Source organism: Rhea americana, unplaced genomic scaffold, assembly GCF_003343005.1.
Source record: "Rhea americana isolate MKP2758 unplaced genomic scaffold, rheAme1 scaffold_382, whole genome shotgun sequence".
In the NCBI taxonomy this organism is placed as follows: Eukaryota; Metazoa; Chordata; class Aves; order Rheiformes; family Rheidae; genus Rhea; species Rhea americana.
Window position 1 is genome coordinate 400,854 of NW_028186515.1, and position 18,827 is coordinate 419,680.

Below are 18,827 nucleotides of genomic sequence, written 5' to 3' on the forward strand. Positions count from 1 at the left end.
GGAGCTGGCGGCCCGGGCGCCTCCCTCCCTCCGTCCCCTTCGCCGCCGGCGGCGGGGACGCGCTCCCCGGGGCTGCCCGCCTCCAGGCGGGGCCTCTGCCGCAGGCCCCGGGCGGCCGCGGCCCTGCGGAAAGCGAAACCGAAACCGCGCTCGCAGCCATCTGCCCGCGGCCCCCGGTGCCGCCCCGGCTCTGCGCCGGTTCCGGTAAAATAAACGGGTTGCGCGTAACCTCGCGGACAAAACCGAGGTGAGCGCCGCTCTGCRGAATCCCTCTTCCTGCCTCCGAGGGCCTTTGCCCTCCGCCTGGCTCCGGGTTGGCTTTGGAGCCCCTTGGGAGGGGCCTGGGGGCGGCTTCCCCCCTTCCTGCGCTGCGCGTCTCGGCCGCAGCATCGCTGCGGTTCGGACCGGTAAAACCCATCGCGGGGGTGGGAGCTGCGCGACTGGAGACCGTGGACCGCTTTAATGAAAGTGAAATTAAAGCTGGCCTTGAGCTTTGCTTGATTCTGCATACGGAGTGGAATTTGCAGACATTTGGGAACTGTTGGTTCTCTTACCTTTCACCCATTGATCACACTTAGCATCTGGCTGCAAAGCTCCTTTTACATTCTCCAGTAATCTCTTTATGAAGATAGGTGGCTTAAACAGGTCACCTGGAAAAAAGTAGGATAGGATGCCTAGAAGARGGTATCAGATGCATGTTCGTATCCACTCAGTTTCATATTCAGTTGTTGCTGAAAGGCTAGCATATATCCTATACATTGCTATTTTTTAATAAAGAAAATTAACTTTGAAAACTCATACATTAACCCCTGTAGTTCTGGAGGTGGCACACCTGTCCGTGATGTGAGAGAAATTGGGTTTCTGGTCCTGAAAGACTTTTCATGCCATTACCAATTGGAAACCTATCCAGTTTCTCTGTATGTTATCACTTTACTTCTCTCACTCAGAAGGCTTTATAGGTTACGTGCTGTCCATGAAGGAAAGGACATTTGGGGTTTCAGACTTTGGGTCGTGAGTCTAAAGTCATTTCTGAACCTGTTGCAGCTCTGTTCAGTTCTGTCTGACTGCAAGCTGCTCCATCTCCTTGTGTCTCTGTTTCTCTGTCTGCAAAATGGAGCCGTGATTTTTGCCTCTCTGARGGCTAAGATGTAAAGCTCCTTTACATTTTCGAAGCACATTGTGACCCTTAGAGAGAAGGCGTTGTGAAAAGACAAATAAAATCAGCTCTGTGCAGTTAGCTTGAAATTCACTCCAATAGGAACGGGAGGTCAGTCTCTCTTATTAACTATTATTAACTCTCTTATTAACTATTTCTTATAGTTAAGTTCATCTGTGATTCCTGACAGTTTGTTTTATGCAGGGCAGACACATAATTTGCCRTTTATGTTTATATGAATAATTTAGACTTGGTTGAAGAATGGAAAGTACTGAAGAGGCAGAGATGGTTGAAATGTCTTGGTAGCAAGGAGGCTGGTTAAATTGCTTTTCTGAACTCCTGTAATCGTGTGGTTAGGTTCTGAATTCCTGCTTTTCCTTTCTAGCAGGCCTGTCCTCAGGAGCTGCGAGTGAAGAGTGAACATAGCTGCCCTTCTTCTGGTGTGCAAGTAGCCCAATTCATCCTTGCATTCCAGCAGTGCGCTATGAACAGAGGCATTGGTCGAGGCAAAGGCTCATRTTCTACCCATTCAAGACGTAACTGCCCCAACATCAATCAAGGTTTTTTTAACCGTCCTCTTGCCCCACAAGGAAACAATCGGGAAACTTTTCTAAATCAGCAGAGGCAATTCCTAACAGGCCAGGTCAGTGAAGCTCCTGTCTATTTACTTCAGGGGCAGAGGCTGCCCTACGAACCACACACCAGAGGCTTTCAGACTGTGGCAAGAGTTTCTACAGAGAGATGGCAAGTCAGCTGCAACCAAGCAGGATGGCCTAGATCCTCCGACAAGAGCCAGTGTGTAGAAACTTTACCACGTTATTGCCATCCTCAGTACAACTGTCAGAAGTCAGAAAGTCACTCTGACATCATCAGGCTGAATTTCCAGAGATTGTCTCTTGCTGGACAAAGTCATGAACAAGAAATCCTGACTATTTTCAGACAGCTTGGACAGGGGAAGACTTGTACAGTTTATGATCTTGCACGTAAACTTAAAACTAAAAAGAAAGAAGTCAATCGTGTTTTGTATAAACTGCTCAGAGAAGGCAAGCTGCACAAAGGCGAAGAGACACCGCCACTGTGGAGGATTGCCTGTCCAGTTGCAGAGAGAGAAAGAAGCCCTGCTAACCACAGGGTTTGTTACACACAGCCAACTTTTGAGATCAAAGAAGAAAGCAGAGCAAGTGGCTCAGGAGACATTGATCCCATAATGGCTGAGACTAAGGATAAAATCTGCAACTATTTGTTCAGCGTGGCAGACACAACAGCACTCAACCTTGCCAAAAACATTGGGTTTTCAAGGGCCAAAGATGTTAATGCCTTTCTTGGTGCTTTGGAAAAGCTGGGAGATGTCCGCAAACAGAACACAAGTCCCCCACGATGGTCTCTTACAGACAGGAAGCGCGAGCGGATGCAGATGAGGTTGAAGGCCAGTGGAGCAAYAAAAACAGCAGATCTCACACCAGAGTCAGATTTTCCACGTTCCTCTCTTCCTCCAGAACCACAGGAGATGACAGTAGCTTCACCAGCAGTAACAACATCAGAGGAAGAAAGTACAGAAAATGGGCAGCAGTCATTGGGGCAAACTGATMAGAGTGATGCCAGTGACACAGAAGCAGCCTTGCCCGACACTAAGTCCGAATTCTTCAATTTCATTAACTATGATAACTCTGAAAATGGCAAGTGGGCCACAGATGATATCCCAGATAACTTGAACACTATCAACAAGCAGCCTGATGAATCAAGATGTATCATGAATTCGCCCTCATCCCCCAGTTACACTGCTCAGTTTGAAACTGCTTTCCCATGTACACCCAAAGAGAAACTGATTGCTTGTCAGGAGAAGAACCCAGTGAGCGGCCTTACTGAATATTCCCAGTACACTTACCAGCACTGTGAGTTTGCCATGCTGGAGCAGAGTGGACCCTCTCATGAACCACGGTAAGAAAAATTTAGAAGTTTTCCGAGCTGTCTTTTTGCTCAAACTGATCTGACTTCCATTAGCTTCATTCACTCAGCCTCGTCTTGAAGGGCCTACTCATTAATATTTCCTTTGTTTTGGAATGATTAGCCTAGGTTTCACTAAAAAAGCAGTTTCCATTCCCAAAGGTTTGTACATGCCTTAACTAAAACAGGAAAGTGCAGATAACAAAAAGAAGACATTGCAGCCCTGGAGAGCAGAGCAGAAAGGGAATGCACTGTTCTGTTCTTCCTACCACTTCCCATTGCTGGACATACTTTGGGCCAGAGTCAAGGAAAAGGGTACAGCTGTAGGGCTGGAGGAGTGGGAGTTAGCATTTGCGGACAGACATTGCTCTGGCCAGCAATGTAAGGAATTGGCAAACTGGAAGGAAGCAGATAGGCTTTGGCCTGTTTATTTGCAACTCCTTTTGACTCCAGGAATTGCTGCTATGAGGAATGGGATAAAAATAAAATGCCAGGTCAGCTGCTGAAGAATGCATTCCCTTTGAGAGAGGTGTACAGATGCTGATGTGTCTGCCCAGAAATGGTTGATTCCTTGCAACAACTTTTTTTTGTACTGTCAAGTCTCTCCATTTGCACAGCTAAAATTTAACCCCTTGAAGCCTGGATTGGGCAACCCCACACTTCATTCTGGGCAGTGGCAGGATTCATCTATTTGAGTAGCTCTCTTGTCTGATTTAATCACTTGGCTTTCATGTATATCATGTGGGGTGAGACTAGTATTTCTAAGGCACTTCTGACCTTATTTAAATGCAGTCAAGATGTTCTTGCCCTGGAAGTGTTAAAGTAGCCCAGAACAAAACTATTCAGGTGTAGATATGTCAATTGTAACGTCTCAGATTAGATGAGGTRAACACTGAACATCTGTGTGGTTTAGCAGGTCAGAGCAGCCTCTATGTGAGCATGACACCTGTGGGTGAACATGGGCATCCTGCCTCCCCTTGCCAAATTGTGGCTATTCCTGAGCACCAGTGAGACAGTGAAAAGCACCATGTGTGCCACGCTGGAATATGTCAATAGACCCGCTAGACAGGAAAATTGGCCTAATTTCTAAAGACAGAGTCTCAGGCTTTTCTCATAAGGGGAGATCTGAATGGATTTAGCCCCAGCAATCCATCTCCAGATCCAGTTTGATTCATTTTCTTTGGAAGCAGGTTTTCTCTATGTAGGGCTATGGGGGCTGGAAGAGAAGCCATCTTTTTTTTTTAGAGTTCACTGGGAGCTCAGGAGGGACAAAGGCATTAAAGGCAAAAGAACTTYAAGTGAGGCAGCATCTCTGAGATGGTGAGAATATGCTGGAAAGCTCACAAGCACTTCCAGATGGTTGGAGAAAACACTGCCAGAGGGACAAATGACCCTGAATGACCAGGTGCAGATGGAACAGCACAGACTGCAGTAATGCAAGCTTTTAAGCTTTCTTCATCTATGTGCAGGAGACACGACTGAACGGGTCTTTGCAAACAGCCGTTACATGTTCCAGGCAACTGTGGAGCAAGACATCATGTTATTTAGGACCTAAAACTGTAGTTGCTGTATCTGTCATGGACATCTGTGAAACACTGAAATGAGGTCCAGATGCAGAGTTTTCAGGGCTACTTTGATATTTTTGGCTTTTCTGCACAGTGTGATCAAGGTTTGCTTTCATACTTAGGAGCTAGCTGTTCCTTCTCACTTGAACTCCAAGAACAGCATTAGTTGCTTGCTATGAGCAGATCATGCTTTTACCTCTTGATTAACCTTTTTTGGTTTCTCTTTTCTTTCAAAGATTTAAGTTCCAGGCAGTGATTAATGGACGCCGATTCCCACCAGCAGAAGCAGGTAGTAAAAAACTGGCGAAGCAGGAGGCAGCAGCTAATGCTATGAAGATTCTGATGAATGAAGCAGAGGATGGAAGACACCAAATTAAATGTGAAGAGCTGTTTCCCTCGGACAATTCTGAATCAGAACTGGTAAGTCTTGTATTCTTCATTTCTACAGTTGGTCAACCAGAGTTAGTCTAAAATTAATTTCTCTGTTTTCTTGCTATAGCGTTTGCACCCGGAACCAGAGTTGCCATCTGTGCCAGCTCACCTGCACCTACTTCCTGGGAAGAACCCTGTCAGTATATTAATGGAATATGGACAAAAATCGGGGAACACAATTGAATTCCAGCTACTCTCTCAGGAAGGCCCACCTCATGATCCTAAGTATGGCAAATTATTGTAAACTTCAGGAAGGATAGAGACTCTTTCTTTATTATCCTRTCTTTAGCATGCTACCTACATTCATATACTGTCGCTGACCTAGCTGAGTGTTTCTCTTATCCAGAAAATCTGGGCATGGCTCCTCCAGCATGTTGGTCTCCAGAGAAGGATCAAAAATAGTGCCCTTTCTTAGAGASGCAGGATGCTGTTTCTTCTGTGAAGCCAGGAACAGTTTCTAGTCCTGTACCCAACCTGATAGTATTGACTGAAATTTTGGAGTGTTCAGGGCCATCCTGATAGATTTAAACTGGATAATTTAAAGTTCCCCAGAAGGGTCCAACTTGAACTGAGGGAAGGGGATAATAAACAGACTGAAGCATCTATGCTTAACATTCTTCATATGCTGTAATGTCCTGTCAGGTTCAGCTTCTGTGTGAAAATGGGTGACCAAATTTTCCCTGCTGTGGTAGGCAACAGCAAGAAGGGAGCAAAGCAAATGGCAGCAGAAGTTGCTGTGAAGATTCTTTCTGGAGAATCTGGACCACATGTCCTGCATGAACAGGTACAGTGAGCTTCTTTATAAGATCCATGTGTGTTGTTCTTTTTCTCTTTATTTTGCATTCCATTGAATAGGACCCCACAACATCATGTGCTGGCTCTGTCAGGTTTCCTACCTGCTTACCAACTGTTTACCAGCTGCTCAGTATTTAACAGCCTTCTCCGGTCTAACTCTGCTCTAGCCTATCAAGGAGTCCCAGGATGACCAGCCTGTGGAAAACTATGGAGCACAGATCACCACTCCAGATGAATCCAAGGCAGCAAAAGCAAAAGGTGTTGGGGAGCTCATCAAATATCTTAATGTCAATCCTGTCAGTGGCCTGCTGGAATACGCCCGCACCAATGGGTTTGCTGCAGAGTTCAAACTTATTGATCAGTCAGGACCTCCCCATGACCCAAAGTAAGTAGCTTTCCTTATCTGTCCATGAGGAAATTCACATTGTTGTTATTGTCCAGGAGAAAGGGCAGGTTCATGAAGAAAAYGCAGAACTCTTGATGCAGTTAGAGGTGGCAACAGACCAAGCTGCTGCTTCTGCCAAACCTTATGTCCAGATGACAGTGAGCTACCTTCACTGAGAGAATTTAAAAAACGGAGTAAAATCCATTAGTTTCTAAACTTCTCAGTGGTACAATGCTATTTTTGTAGGTTCGTCTATCAGGCGAAGGTTGGAGGCCGTTGGTTCCCAGCTGTAACTGCACACAGCAAAAAGCAGGGCAAGCAGGAGGCAGCTGATGCAGCACTCAGAGTCCTTATTGGGGAAACGGAGAAGGCTGAGCGCATGGAAGGGACAAATATCGCAGAGGTAAATCCTCCTCCCCAAAAGCTGGGACTGCTTTTATAGCCTTTTCTGTTCTGTGCCCTTYAGCCCAGCAGAAACATACTTCCAAGATTAAACTGAGATCATTGTTCTTTAAAGGTGTAGCTACGTTTATGCTTTCCTGAAATGGGTTAGATATTTCCTCAGGGTACACATGTACTCTTCTCTCCTACTGGTGTCTGCTTTAGGGCTAAATTATCTTCAGATTCGTCCACGAGCTACTGAAATATGCTCCTGTGGTGGAGCAGGAACACACTCATTTTTCTTTTGTGACTTCCCCTTCCAGATTCCTTGGTACAGCTTTAAAATTACATGTCAACTCAAGAAACAGTACATCAGATAAGAACAAAGTGCTGGTGCTGGCAGAATGGCAGTCCCAAATCTATACTACTTTAAATCACACTGAGTTCTGTGATCCCTTAAAAGCTGTGTTCCAGGCTGCACAGCTGAGCACAGCAGCTGTGGCTCTAAATAGAAAAGCCATCAGGGAGGATGTGTCAGTCAGAGCTGTGCTAGAAGAGGCAAGTGCCCATTTGAGATGGGAGCAACTGTGCAGTCTCCTCACAGCCAGCCAGAGAAGGAATTCCTCCAAAACCAGTAACAGATTTCTTTGGCTGAATCTTTGAGYGAAATGGGCAGGATTGTTTTTGGTTTTCTGCAATGGGGGTTTCCCCTGGCAATCACAGGAGGCCATTCCTCAGCCCATTTAGCTTGCTGCCAGAAAGACAGCTTGCTGCTGTCTGTTAACGATGTCCTTAAAGCAGAACTCAAAACACTGAACAGGATTTTTCCCAGAAATATATGAAAGACACTTTACCCACTCTTTGACAGGATAGTGTCCACGCATTCAATTCAAAACTGCACTGGTCTCTTCTAGTGCATGTAGTTCACGTTTGCTGCATTCCTGCTTCTGCTTGGATGGCTGTGCTTCAGGTTAGCTACTTCTTGAATAGTTTTGTTCACTGACCTGCTCAGGATCTCTTAGCTGTACTGGTTTTGTGTCCCTCTTTCAGCTCCCTGTAAGTGGCAGTACCCTACACGATCAGATGGCTATGCTGAGTCACCAGCGCTTCAACGCCCTCACTGCTCGCATCCAACACAGTCTGCTTGGACGGAAGATCCTGGCTGCCATCATCATGCGACRAGGAAGCAAAGGCCTGGGAGCTGTGGTTAGCATTGGAACAGGTATGAAAAACTTCCCCACTGGATTCCCAGTCAGTTAGGAATAGGAAATGGCTGTTGTGAGGGCTTCTTCAGGGAGGGCAAGAAACATTCCCAGGGCTCACATGGTGTCACAAGTGATCTAGTTACAGAGAGAGAACAAAGTGAAAATGCCTTCAGCTATATTGCTCTTAATCTTTGCTTGCATTGCAACRTATTAGTCTGTGCATCAGAGCATGGATTCTTCCTTACATCATGTAGCACAGGATCCTCCAGTTTCTCTCAGCTTTATATACCTTAGCCCTCTTCCTAAATAGCTGCTAATGCTTCCCCTCAGAGTAGTGGGGAGGCACTTGCCCTAAGCCTGTGGCAATTTAGATCTCTGGTGACCCTAGAGTAGTGTGTGCTCTTTGTCCCTTTAGTTTCCTAACTGCTTGGATCATGATGATAACCTTCTAAYAGTCAGGGTGCTGCTCAGAAACTCGGAGTAAAACTGGAGATAAGCTGAAACCCTCCCTCTTTCAGTGGAGCTGTGTGTTGGCATTATATGATGCTTTCCTTGTTTACCAGGTAACCGTTGTGTGAAAGGAGAAGAGCTGAGCTTGAAAGGGGAAACAGTTAATGACTGTCATGCAGAAATCATTTCTCGAAGAGGCTTTGTGAGGTGAGATGAGAACAAATCCAAAGGAGAGGGAGAGTTGGCTGCCAGGAGGTGCTGCAGCCCTATGTTGACCCATTCTAAGGGAAAGTAGTTTTGACCRTTTCTTTGGAGGCTGCTGTGCTGAGAGATCCTCTAACACTACAGTTTATCCATATGTTGTTGAATAGAGGGATGATTCTGGTAAGAAAGGGCCATGCCTGAGTGATGCCTGAATTAGTACTGAATTGGAGACTTGCCAAGAGCCCAAGGGCCACATCTGATGTTCTTAAAATAAAGCATCCTGCAGAAGCTGCTTGGCCAGCATGCAGAGGACTGTTTCAGTCTAAGCACAGCCCTGTCTGAGCCAAGGTAGAGTGCTGCCTGATAGTCTGGGGAATCTACAGGCCAAATCCCACCATTTTAGCCTTTTTGGATCTAGGTGTAGAAGACATCATTCAGGAAAACTTATTGCAGATGTGCTTATGTTAAGTGAGAAATCCTTTTTCATCAGCTGGGACGGGCTTTCTCAAACTAGACCACATAAATGTTGTTTCTGTTCTCTTTTTACACATTTAGCATGGCACTTTTTTTTTTTTTTTAGCTGAAGTGAAATAATCAGCTGAAATCAGACTAGCTGTAGTATTGTGCCTACCCTTCCAGTTACGAACAGCAAAGCCAGGTGCTTTTTTAAAGCCTTTGTGTGCTACCACTATACTTCGTATATTCCCAAGCACTAGGAGGTTGAGGGCAGGCCCCTCAAATTGCCCCCCCCCCCCCCTGTAAAATTGGAGAATTGTGTCTATGCTTACTGGTTGCCTTGACTGTTAATCCTAACAATCACGGCTGCTGAGCCACTCTGTCACTCTGACAAAGCAGAGTCTGTTGGGAATGAGGGTGGTGAGCTTTGCCTTCTCTCATAAAGTAAGTCCTTGTACAGGCTCTGCTTGAGTCTCTGTGAAGCAGAAGTTTTCCTTTAGTCCTTGACAGTATTTTGAAAAGCTCAAGTTTTTTTTTCCTGCATCTGAACAAAAACCTAGTCATCGTAAACAGATCGTGTGTTTGTGCTAATAATACCGTCTGCATTCAGCTGCCTGTGGGACTGTTTACTCTTAATGCAAACTTGGTGCTGACTAGAGGTGCTAGGCTAGCAACCTTGAAGTCTTCTTCACTCAGATCAGATATGCACGAACAGCAACCAGACAGGCTTCTTGCTTTCTCCTACAAGYGCTTCCCTCTGCTCACCAGATAGAATACTTAATTTCTCTTGCCCTTCCTTTGAACAGCAGGAAACTTGCTTTGTTACATTACTCTTTCAGTAGTGTCAGATGCTATTTATTGGGTTCCAGGTTGTCTCAGCTGTGACTCTTGGCCTTCACTCTCCCATGTCAGGACCAGGAGCTCCTGACTCTGTGCGATAGAGGCAGCACTTGGGGCACTGCCTGTCATGGTCACAGGCCATGGTTGGATTGAGGCAGTGTTGTCTGAGGAACAGAGCAGCCTTTTGACATTACGTTGTCATTTTCAGGTTTCTATATAGCGAGCTGTTGAAGTATGACCCATCAAATCCTTCCTCTGTGGAAGAGAGCATTTTTGAGCCAGCAGGAGGGAAGAGACTCAGAATAAAGAGCAATATCACCTTTCATCTATATGTCAGGTTTGTATGGGCTTATGGCTCCATCCACAAGGAGTGGCCAGTATCAGCAGCACCCCTGTCTTTTTGGAGGTGATGACAGAGCCAGAAGTCAGATCACAGCCTCCTTTCTCAACTGTGTATGGCCTGATCTTCCCAATGTGCGTGTTATGACAAGCAGACTGCCTTGTAATTCTGACAGCTGTATACAAAGTCCTGCTGGAGAACAGTGGTTCGGCCTGAAAGAGCCCAGACAAGGGCTGACTTTAATACTAAATCTACTTTGCATGAGGGTCAGTGCTGCAGATGTAAGTGGGCTAATGCACTGTTGCACTGGTCTTGGGTGCTGTCTGTGATTTTGTTTGTTTTAGTTTAGTTTGGGGATTTTTGCTAATGTGGGGACTTCTGTTTTCTAGCACRGCACCTTGTGGAGATGGGGCACTTTTTGACAAATCCTGCAGCGATCAGGCAAGCATGATAGTGGAAGCCCGGCATCAGCCTCTCTTTGAGAACCCCAAACAAGGCAAGCTGCGCACGAAGGTGGAGAATGGTTAGTGCATTCACTCCTTATATGATGAGGTGACTCTAATCCTCTGATCTGAACCTTTCCCAGCACCAGAGCTCTACAGTTTCCTTTCYTAGCCCTCTGTGATGCTGTCATGGGATTTGAAACCAAGAGGAGTGAAAGGGATGGGGGGCATYAGAGGGAATCTTTTTACTTCCCCATTCTTTCTGTCTGACTGCCGCATTGGCAAAAGTACAGTGCAGGTTTGTTACAAAGCTTATTTTGCTCTGACYTCCCTTTCAAGCACCATTTAATTTTGTTACAGTCATGTGAAAAATGACCTGTCTCTAATCAGTATAGAGTTCCCATTTTTTTTATTTGGTACTAAAATGATCCCAGAACCTGGTGACTGGACTGCCTCCAGAGGCCATTCTGTACCTGTTCTGTCTTGAAGGCGTGCAAGYTAATTTCTTGTGCCCTGGGTAGTTGATGGCATTTTGAGATTTATTTTGTATCTGATTTCACAGAAAACCTTTTTCTCTCATGCAGGGGAAGGTACCATTCCTGTGGAATCAAGTGATATTGTGCCAACGTGGGATGGGATCCAGCATGGGGAGAGGTTGCGCACCATGTCTTGCAGTGACAAAATCTTACGCTGGAACATACTCGGCTTGCAAGGAGCACTGCTGACACATTTCATAGAGCCGGTTTATCTCAGCTCTGTTACACTTGGTATGAGAGCCATGGTCTTTCCTGGACTGCGGTAGAGGTGCTGCACTGTTCCTTAGAACTGGGCTGTAGTAACAAATAACCTCCCTCCTGCAAGAATAGAAAAGCTCATTTGTGGATGACATAGGAGTAACAGACTGAAATRTTGCTCTTGGTAGAGTTGTGCTGTTTTGAAGTGAAATGGGAATCTGGATTTCATGCAATAGGTGGAGTGGGTGTTTTCTGCAGGGTTCTTGATTTTTTAGGAGGCACATCTGATCTAGAGGGTGGAACAAAAATTGTCTGTGTAYGTCTTTGGTAATAAATGTTGCCATCTGTAAAACTTCATCTTTCAYATCTAGGTGACATCTAGCAATGAGAAAGTTGCTGTTTGTGTTCTACATGGCTACTGGGTTTCTAGAGCTTGTGAAAAGYGCTGCAATTCTCAGGTGTTGTCCTGTCCATTATCAGTGTAGTTTTGTTTCCTAATGCCTTCATGTGTGTCTTCACAGGTTACTTGTACAGTCAGGGTCATTTGACACGTGCAATCTGCTGTCGCATGGCAAGAGACAGGAACACGCTGGAGGCAAAGCTCCAGGCTCCATATCGCATTAACCATCCTGAGGTACTGTGGCCTTGGCACCTCTTCATGTTTCCATCCCCTCTTCCATCTCTGCGATGGGTTCAGGCTCCRCTAAGGTGTTCTGTAGGAGTGTCACCTTGCAGACAGCTATCCATCAGGGTCAGAAGGTTAATGGCCAGTAATCCTGCCTTCTTTTATCATCCCACAATATGTTTGGGTTACTGATAATGGCTAGGTCTGGGAACAAAGAGACCAAGCCTGTTCTGTGCCSACTTAGCCTTCAGTTTAGTACTTTATTTTAGAAAGAAAGAATCTAATGCTTGCTGCTCTCAGGAGTTTGGGATGAGCTCGACCATTGTCTGCAGGGGATGGAAACTCCTCAGATTTCACACCTTCCAGATAAGGTCRGACATGGAGTGACCAGCTCTCTAAAGGAGCAGCAGCAGGGGACCTTAAGCATGGTGAAGGCATTTTAATGTGTGCAAACCCTGAGTATCTGGTGAAACAAGTGCAAGGCTTTGACGTAGGCAAGCAGCACGTAGTAGCTGATACAGTATGCCCAGTCCCCTGGCAGGAGGATCCGCTTAACAGTGTGAGCTTACGCAGCAAGACTCATGTTAAGAAACCCTCTTATCTCTGTTGGTGCAGGTTGGAAGAGTCAGTGTATACGACTCTGCCAGGCAGACAGGCAAGACCAAGGAGTCTTCAGTGAATTGGTGTCTTGCTGATGAAAGCGAAGTTGAAGTCTTAGATGGCACAAAAGGAAAAATAGATGGGTAAGAAGAGCCTTTCATGACACTGCTTTTTCCATTTGGGGAAGGCGGGGATCAGTTCTGAAGTTACTAATACACTGTGACAGCACCTTATATGTGGGGAGTTTTGGAGAGAGCAGTTAACTAAAGTGGCACTCTTCAAGCAGAACAAAATACTTCACAACCCTGACCTGACAGCAGAGCCCCRCAAGAGATCTCACAGGCATCTGATTGCATGATTTTCCCTGTGTCCCCTGGTCCTATTTGCTTCTTTTTGTGTCCTGTCTTCAGGGCTTTCCTTACTGCCTTTATCTTGCTTTTCAGACCAAAGCTGGAGGTGTCTCGTCTGTCCAAGAGGAAAACRTTTGCCCTTTTCCAGCAGTTATGTGCCAAGAACAACTGCAAAGACTTACAGAACCTCTCTAYATATGCAGATGCTAAGGAGACCGCCACTGCATACCAAGAAGCCAAGCAGTACTTCTTCAAAGCACTAGAAGAGATGGGCTATGGCAGCTGGATCCGCAAACCCCAAGAGGAAGATAATTTCTCTTTCTCAAATGCATAGTGTGCTGCCCTGTGTGTGTGGGTGAGTGTGCAGAGGTGTGTGGGTGGGTGAGTGTGTGCATCCATCTTTCACTACCACCTTTTTCAGATGGAGTCAGGACTATGCAGCAGTTTTTGCTTTAGTCCTTTGGAGTGTCTTCTGAAGAACCCATGTCTGATGATGCTGGAGCAGCTCTTGTTACTTTGAGACCCTGGCCTTTCCCTTTTTAAAATGTGCATGAAAATCATCGTGTCTTTTTTTATCTAGAACAGACTCAGTCGCCTTTTGCTTTTATGTTCTATCTTCCTCGTGTGGTTTTTTTTTTCTTTTTCTTTTAAAGAAGGCACAAGAAACCAGAGAGGTTCCGGGATTGCAAGCTCAAAATGTTTGGACCATGCACTGCAGATCCCTCTGGCAGGTTTTGAGGCAAATTCTCTCTYTTGAGAAAGCTTATGGGCTGGCTGTACGTCTTTCACCCCCCCCCTCAGATGGTGGCTGGCAGCCCATCTAGTCTGGGACACAGGACTGCACATTCTTGATGTGATCTCTACTAGACAGCCAGCAGGACAGCCAGCATTACATTCCACATTAATAAAACTTTTTCTGTATTGTTAAATGGTCTGTTGAGTGGAGTGTTTTAATTCCTGCAGACTGAAAAGGAGTATTCCCTGGCTAGAGACGGTGAATTTTCAGAGAGGAGTGGAGAYGAGTTATTTGCTAAATGAAGCCCTGACGAATGATCTACTTTACTACACAGTTGGGCTGCAGTGTCATTTGCTGACACTGGGACAGTTGTAAATTCTGCTTTCTGCCTTAAGCAGAGGGTTACTGGTTGCAAAAATCAGGCCCTCAGGAAGCCTGACTGTTCTGAAATGAGAAGTCCAGGGTTCTCCCTGGCACTGGAGCGAGCTACTTAGTGGAGGCCCTGGCCGCAGTGGAGGTTGCTGAGGTGCTTATTGTACACGGCGCTAGAAGCGACTGGGGCTGCTGTGGGCATGTGCTCCGTCATACCCGAGTTTGGCAGTACATCAGACTCCTAGGTGAGAAATGAAGACACCAGCCCCATCTCACAGCAGTTTTATTATACTTTCCAGAGTAGCTACAGCCTGCCTTTGGAGCAGAGCACAGCTTGTTCCGCCTGTACTGGGGTGATACAGTTTGACACTAGTGACACTGARGCGCAGGTAGTGTGGAAGCATATCCCAGACTGAAGAGGAAGASGGGCCTGAGCCTGGGGGAGCCCAGCGTGGGGAGCAGGAGCAGGAGTGAGCCCCTCGCTGCACCTCAGGCTCGCACATCTCCCTGCACGTGCGRTGCCGAGAGGCTGAGCACCTGCCCCGCCACGAGGCAGGCTCGGGGCTGGCAGAGTCCGGGGTGCCCCGGGCTATCCTGCGCCCCAGMCCCATGCCTGCCGTGTGCAGTGCGGAGCCAAAAGGGAGAGCACGTGCCCAGCGCCGTGCCGCGGCCGTGCGTGAGCGGAGCAGAGGCTGTGCAAGGCTGGCAGCGCAAGGATGGAGGCAGGAGCCGTCCTTGCGCGATGGGAACCCGGCCGCCGMAGGTGCTGTGTCGGAGGGGGATCAGGGCTGTCAGTAATCAAGGAGCAGCTCGTGCTCCTGAGGCAGGGAAGGTGGTGGGGCCACAGCCTGCAAGGGGGCAGGCAGCTGGGAGCCCTGGGGACTTCTCTGACCTGCTGAAGTGCCCGAGTTTAATTTGTGAGCGGCTGAATTGGTTTCTGGAGCACGACCTCCTGCCGCACTGCGTGCTGGCGGCCGCCCTCTGCTCCTTGCTCCCTTCAGCGCAGAGGGTTGGTGGTATTTATAGAAAACATTTGCTTTAAAATTTTCCCTGACAAAGCCCACTGCTGCCTGGTGGCAGCACGGGAAGCGCCGCTGCTGCTGAGCAATCAGCTGGGGCGTCCGCCCCAGCGCCCCGGCTCCCGCTCGCCTGCACCAAGTGCTGCTCAGCACAGCAGGCTGCGTTTCCCCCAGCCTCCAGCTGGAGCCGTGCATTTGCTTTTCATTATTATTATTATTTCCATCGTGCAATTTGTCTCATGGCTGTTCTAGGCTCCAGTGAGCCCAGCCTGCAGTGACAGAGCGGCCGGCCAAGCCACTGGAGCTTGGAGTGGCCACCGGTGCTCGGAGCTGCCCGCAGGTGGGACCCAAAAACAGCAGCCGGCCGCCCGGTGCTCTCACCTCGGCGCCTGCCGGGCGGGCGGCCGCCGCTTCGCCAGCGCGGCACTGCCCACCGGGACCCGGCGCTGCCGCCGGCTCTGTCCCCACGGAGGAGATGCCTTCGGGGGACGGTGCCGACAGGGACGCGGGAGGCAGCCCGGCGCGTCCCGGCGAGGCCGCGCTCCCTCCCTCGGCGCTTCTGCTCTTTTCTCTTACCGGGACGATTCCTCCCCCGGGCTCTCCGCAGGGAGCCGGAGCCCCCGGCTGCGGGGAACGGTGCAGGATTCAATGAAACCAGAGTGACGCAGCCCCCTCCGGTGTGAGCATTTATTGGTTTGCAGCGGCTGCCCGGCGTCGCGGTCCCGGTCCCGGTCCAGCTCGCCCGGGTGGCGCCTCCGACGGCCGGACCCGTCTGCGGCCCCACTGCCGGGGAGGGGGCCAAACCCGGGGCTGGCCCTGGCCCCCCTGGCCCCGCGGGCGGTGCCAGCGCTGGGGCGGTCGCGGTCCCCGGCGGCGGTGCCGGCGGCGGCGGGGGCTACTTGGCGGTGGGGGTGCCCTGGCCCAGCTGCAGCAGGGAGTTGGTGGCGTAGTTCTGGAAGAGCGGCTGCAGGAACATGCCCACGGTGCCGAAGACGCAGACGAAGACGAAGATCCACAGGAAGAGGCGGTCGATGACCATGGCCACGTACTTCCAGTCCTCGCTGACCTGCGTGGGGCCGGGCGGAGGCACGGTCGGTCGGCCGCGGCGCCTCGCCGGCGAGCCCGAGCCGCGAGGTCGGGGCGGTGATGCAACGGCAGCGCTGGCTGCAGGACGCGCTGCCGCCCCTCCGTGCCCTGCGTGCAGCCTGGGTCTCCCTCGGCCGAGCCCGGCGAGCTCGTGCCGCTCGTGAGCCGAGCAGCGGGAGCGAGCCCTGCGCCCGCTGCAGCCCGGCTCTGCTGCAATCCGCAGCCTCGCGGTGCAGCCGCCGCGGGGGCAGCTCTCCCGGGAGCCGCTTCGGGGCTGCACGGCCGCCGCCGAGCGCGGCTGGCCGCAGGGCTGGAGCTGGCGCGTGGCTTCCCGCCCCGGCGCCCGCGGACGCCCGCACCCTCCCTCCCTCCCGCCGCGCGCACCCCGACTCACGCTCTGGTCGTCGTCCTCGCTGCGCATGTGGTCGGCGATGAAGCGCACGCCGTCCACCGCCTCCTCCAGCCCGCAGCAGCACTGGGCCGCCGGGGCCGGCGCCTGCCCCTGCCGCTCCCGGTAGCCGTTGAGCCCCTCGGGCTTGGCGGCRCCGGGGTTGGCGTAGCAGGCACAGGCGCGGGCGCCGGCGCGGAGGAGGAGGCTGGCGGCGGCGCGCTCCTGCGTGTGCCGGCGCTGGCGCAGGCGCTGCCGGGCGCAGTTCTGCCGCGGCTGCTTCATGAAGAGCAGCGCTGGGAGCTTGCGGAGGAAGAGGGTGCGGACCCAGGGCGGCATGGTGTGCGTGGTGGGCGAGCGGTGGTGCACATTGAGGACGCACACGCTGGTCACGATGGAGAAGGTCACCAGCACCATGGTGAACATGAGGTATTTGCCCACCAGCGGCACGTCCAGCGAGGTGGGCGGCACGATCTTGGAGATGAGCAGCAGGAAGACGGTGAGGGCGAGCAGGACGGAGATGCAGAGCGTCATCTTCTCGCCACAGTCAGAAGGGAGGTAGAAGACGAGGATGGCCAGAGAGGTGATGAGGATGCAGGGGATGATGAGGTTGATGGTGTAGAAGAGCGGCTTGCGCCGGATGATGAAGTCGTAAGTGATGTCCACGTAGGTGGAGTCATCGGGGTTCTCGTTGCGCCGCCCCGGCAGTGCGACGATGTCCCACTCACCGCTGGGTGTGAAGTCGTCCAGGCTGGCCACATCGCTCTTGAGCACCAGGTCAATCTCGGTGCGGTCGTAGGTCCAGGAGCGAAACTTCATGGTGCAGTTCTGCTGGTCGAAGGGGAAGTGCTTCACCTCGATCTTGCATGCGCTCTTGTAGATTGCGGGTGGCAGCCAGAAGATGCTGCCGTCATAGGAGATCACCGCGTTGGAGTAGAAGGAGACCTCGTACATGCCGTCGGCGCTGAGGCGGAGGGGTGCACCGTCAGTGGAGCCCRCTGGGCCCTGCCCCAGCTGCGCAATACCCCGCAAGGCCCGGGGGCGCGCAGCCCCCCGACACCTACTTGTTGTAGAGCACCACGTCCGGCAGCCAGATGTGCTTGGAGGGCAGACGGACCTTCTTCATGTTGTCGAAGTCCTCGGGCTTCCAGGTGAGGCGGTAATCCTCCCACTCCTGCGGAGAGGCAGGGATGAGGGCGGGCGCCGTGTGGCCCCGGCGCCAGGAGGCAGCGGTGCAGCCGGGTGCTCACCTGTGTCAGCCACACGTTGGTGGTCATGATCTGCTCCCGCTCGTGCTGTGGAGAGAGCAGGAGCCGGTTAGCCGCGGAGGCGGCGCGTGCGGGGCCGGCTGTGTGGACACGGCCTCGGCATGATTCCCATGGAAGCAGAGCCCTGGGCAACTCACCACGCTGATGAGCTGGGCCAGCGACACCATCAGCTGCACGGTCACCAGCTCGGAGCCGTTGGTGGCCGGGCGGATCAGCTTGTTGTAGCGGGCCGGGTCCAGCAGGTACTCGACCAGCCGCTCCTCCGTGTCGGTGCCCAGGCTCCCTGGGGCGCCAGGGCAGGATGAGACCCCATGTGCCCCTGGCCCGGGCTCCCCTTGGGGGGRGGGGGCTGCAACCTCCCCAGGCTGCAGCCCTGCACCAGCCCTGTGAGCTCTGCAGGACCTGGGGCAGTGTGAGGGCCATGGGTGCATGCGTGTGCATGTGTGTATACATGCATGTGTGCGCTTGAGTATGCGTGTGTGTGTGTGTCTGCACATGTGTGTGCATGTGTGTGTGTACACGCATGTGTGTGCTTGAGTATGCATGCATGCGTGCATGCATGCAGAGCAGGGCTCTGCTTCCATGTGTGCGTGCATGCATGTACACGTGTGTGTGCATGTGTGTACATGTGTGTGTGCATGCATGTGCACACAGGTACATGCATGTGCACTCGCGTGTGCACGGGTGTCCCTGCCGGCCCTGCCCTCCCGCAGTCCCAAGGACAGCCCCAGTCCTGGCAGTGCCAAGATCACTGGGAACACCGGGAGCTCCGGCAGCGCTGGGAGCACCGGGAGCGCGGCCGGGCACGGTGGGGCTCGGCCCAGCCCGGCAGGACCGGGGGCAGCGGTGGGGCCGGTCCCTCCGCTGGCGCGGCCGGGGCAGCCACCGGCACCGGCCCGGGGCGAGGGGATCGGACCTGCGGCGGGCAGGCGCTGCGGACCAGCCTGGATGGTGCCTGGGCCAGGCCGGTACCGAGCTGGTACCAGGGGGGCGCCGGGTGAGTACCGGGCCGGTACGGGGAGCGGGGCCGGTCAGTAGCGGGGGGGAGCCGGG

At 51.3% G+C, this 18,827-nt stretch overlaps 2 protein-coding genes across 4 annotated transcripts; one reads left to right on the forward strand and one right to left on the reverse strand.

Annotated features, from left to right (window-relative positions):
• Positions 1–6: 6 nt before the first annotated feature.
• On the forward strand, positions 7–13,834 carry ADAR (adenosine deaminase RNA specific). Of its 3 annotated transcripts, XM_085313341.1 has the most exons (16): positions 7–247; positions 1,542–3,094; positions 4,902–5,085; positions 5,165–5,322; positions 5,740–5,881; positions 6,060–6,277; positions 6,524–6,680; positions 7,709–7,880; positions 8,427–8,520; positions 10,022–10,150; positions 10,543–10,676; positions 11,181–11,363; positions 11,852–11,964; positions 12,571–12,698; positions 12,999–13,260; positions 13,559–13,834. In XM_085313341.1, exons 2-15 carry the CDS (start codon positions 1,641–1,643, stop codon positions 13,237–13,239), a joined length of 3,507 nt encoding a protein of 1,168 aa, XP_085169467.1. In that variant the 5' UTR covers positions 7–247; positions 1,542–1,640; the 3' UTR covers positions 13,240–13,260; positions 13,559–13,834. The 3 variants fall into 3 exon arrangements, with proteins under 3 accessions (XP_085169467.1, XP_085169465.1, XP_085169466.1); XM_085313339.1 differs by having other exon boundaries at positions 12,999–13,834; XM_085313340.1 differs by having other exon boundaries at positions 1,545–3,094; positions 12,999–13,834.
• A 1,877-nt stretch (positions 13,835–15,711) lies between these two features.
• Positions 15,712–18,255, reverse strand: CHRNB2 (cholinergic receptor nicotinic beta 2 subunit). Its single transcript, XM_085313264.1, has 5 exons — positions 17,912–18,255; positions 17,757–17,801; positions 17,571–17,680; positions 16,513–17,470; positions 15,712–16,098 (listed from the first exon to the last, which is right to left on the reverse strand). The coding sequence occupies exons 1-5, from the start codon at positions 18,203–18,205 to the stop codon at positions 15,928–15,930; spliced, it is 1,578 nt and encodes a 525-aa protein (XP_085169390.1). The 5' UTR covers positions 18,206–18,255; the 3' UTR covers positions 15,712–15,927.
• Between the last annotated feature and the right edge of the window lie 572 nt (positions 18,256–18,827).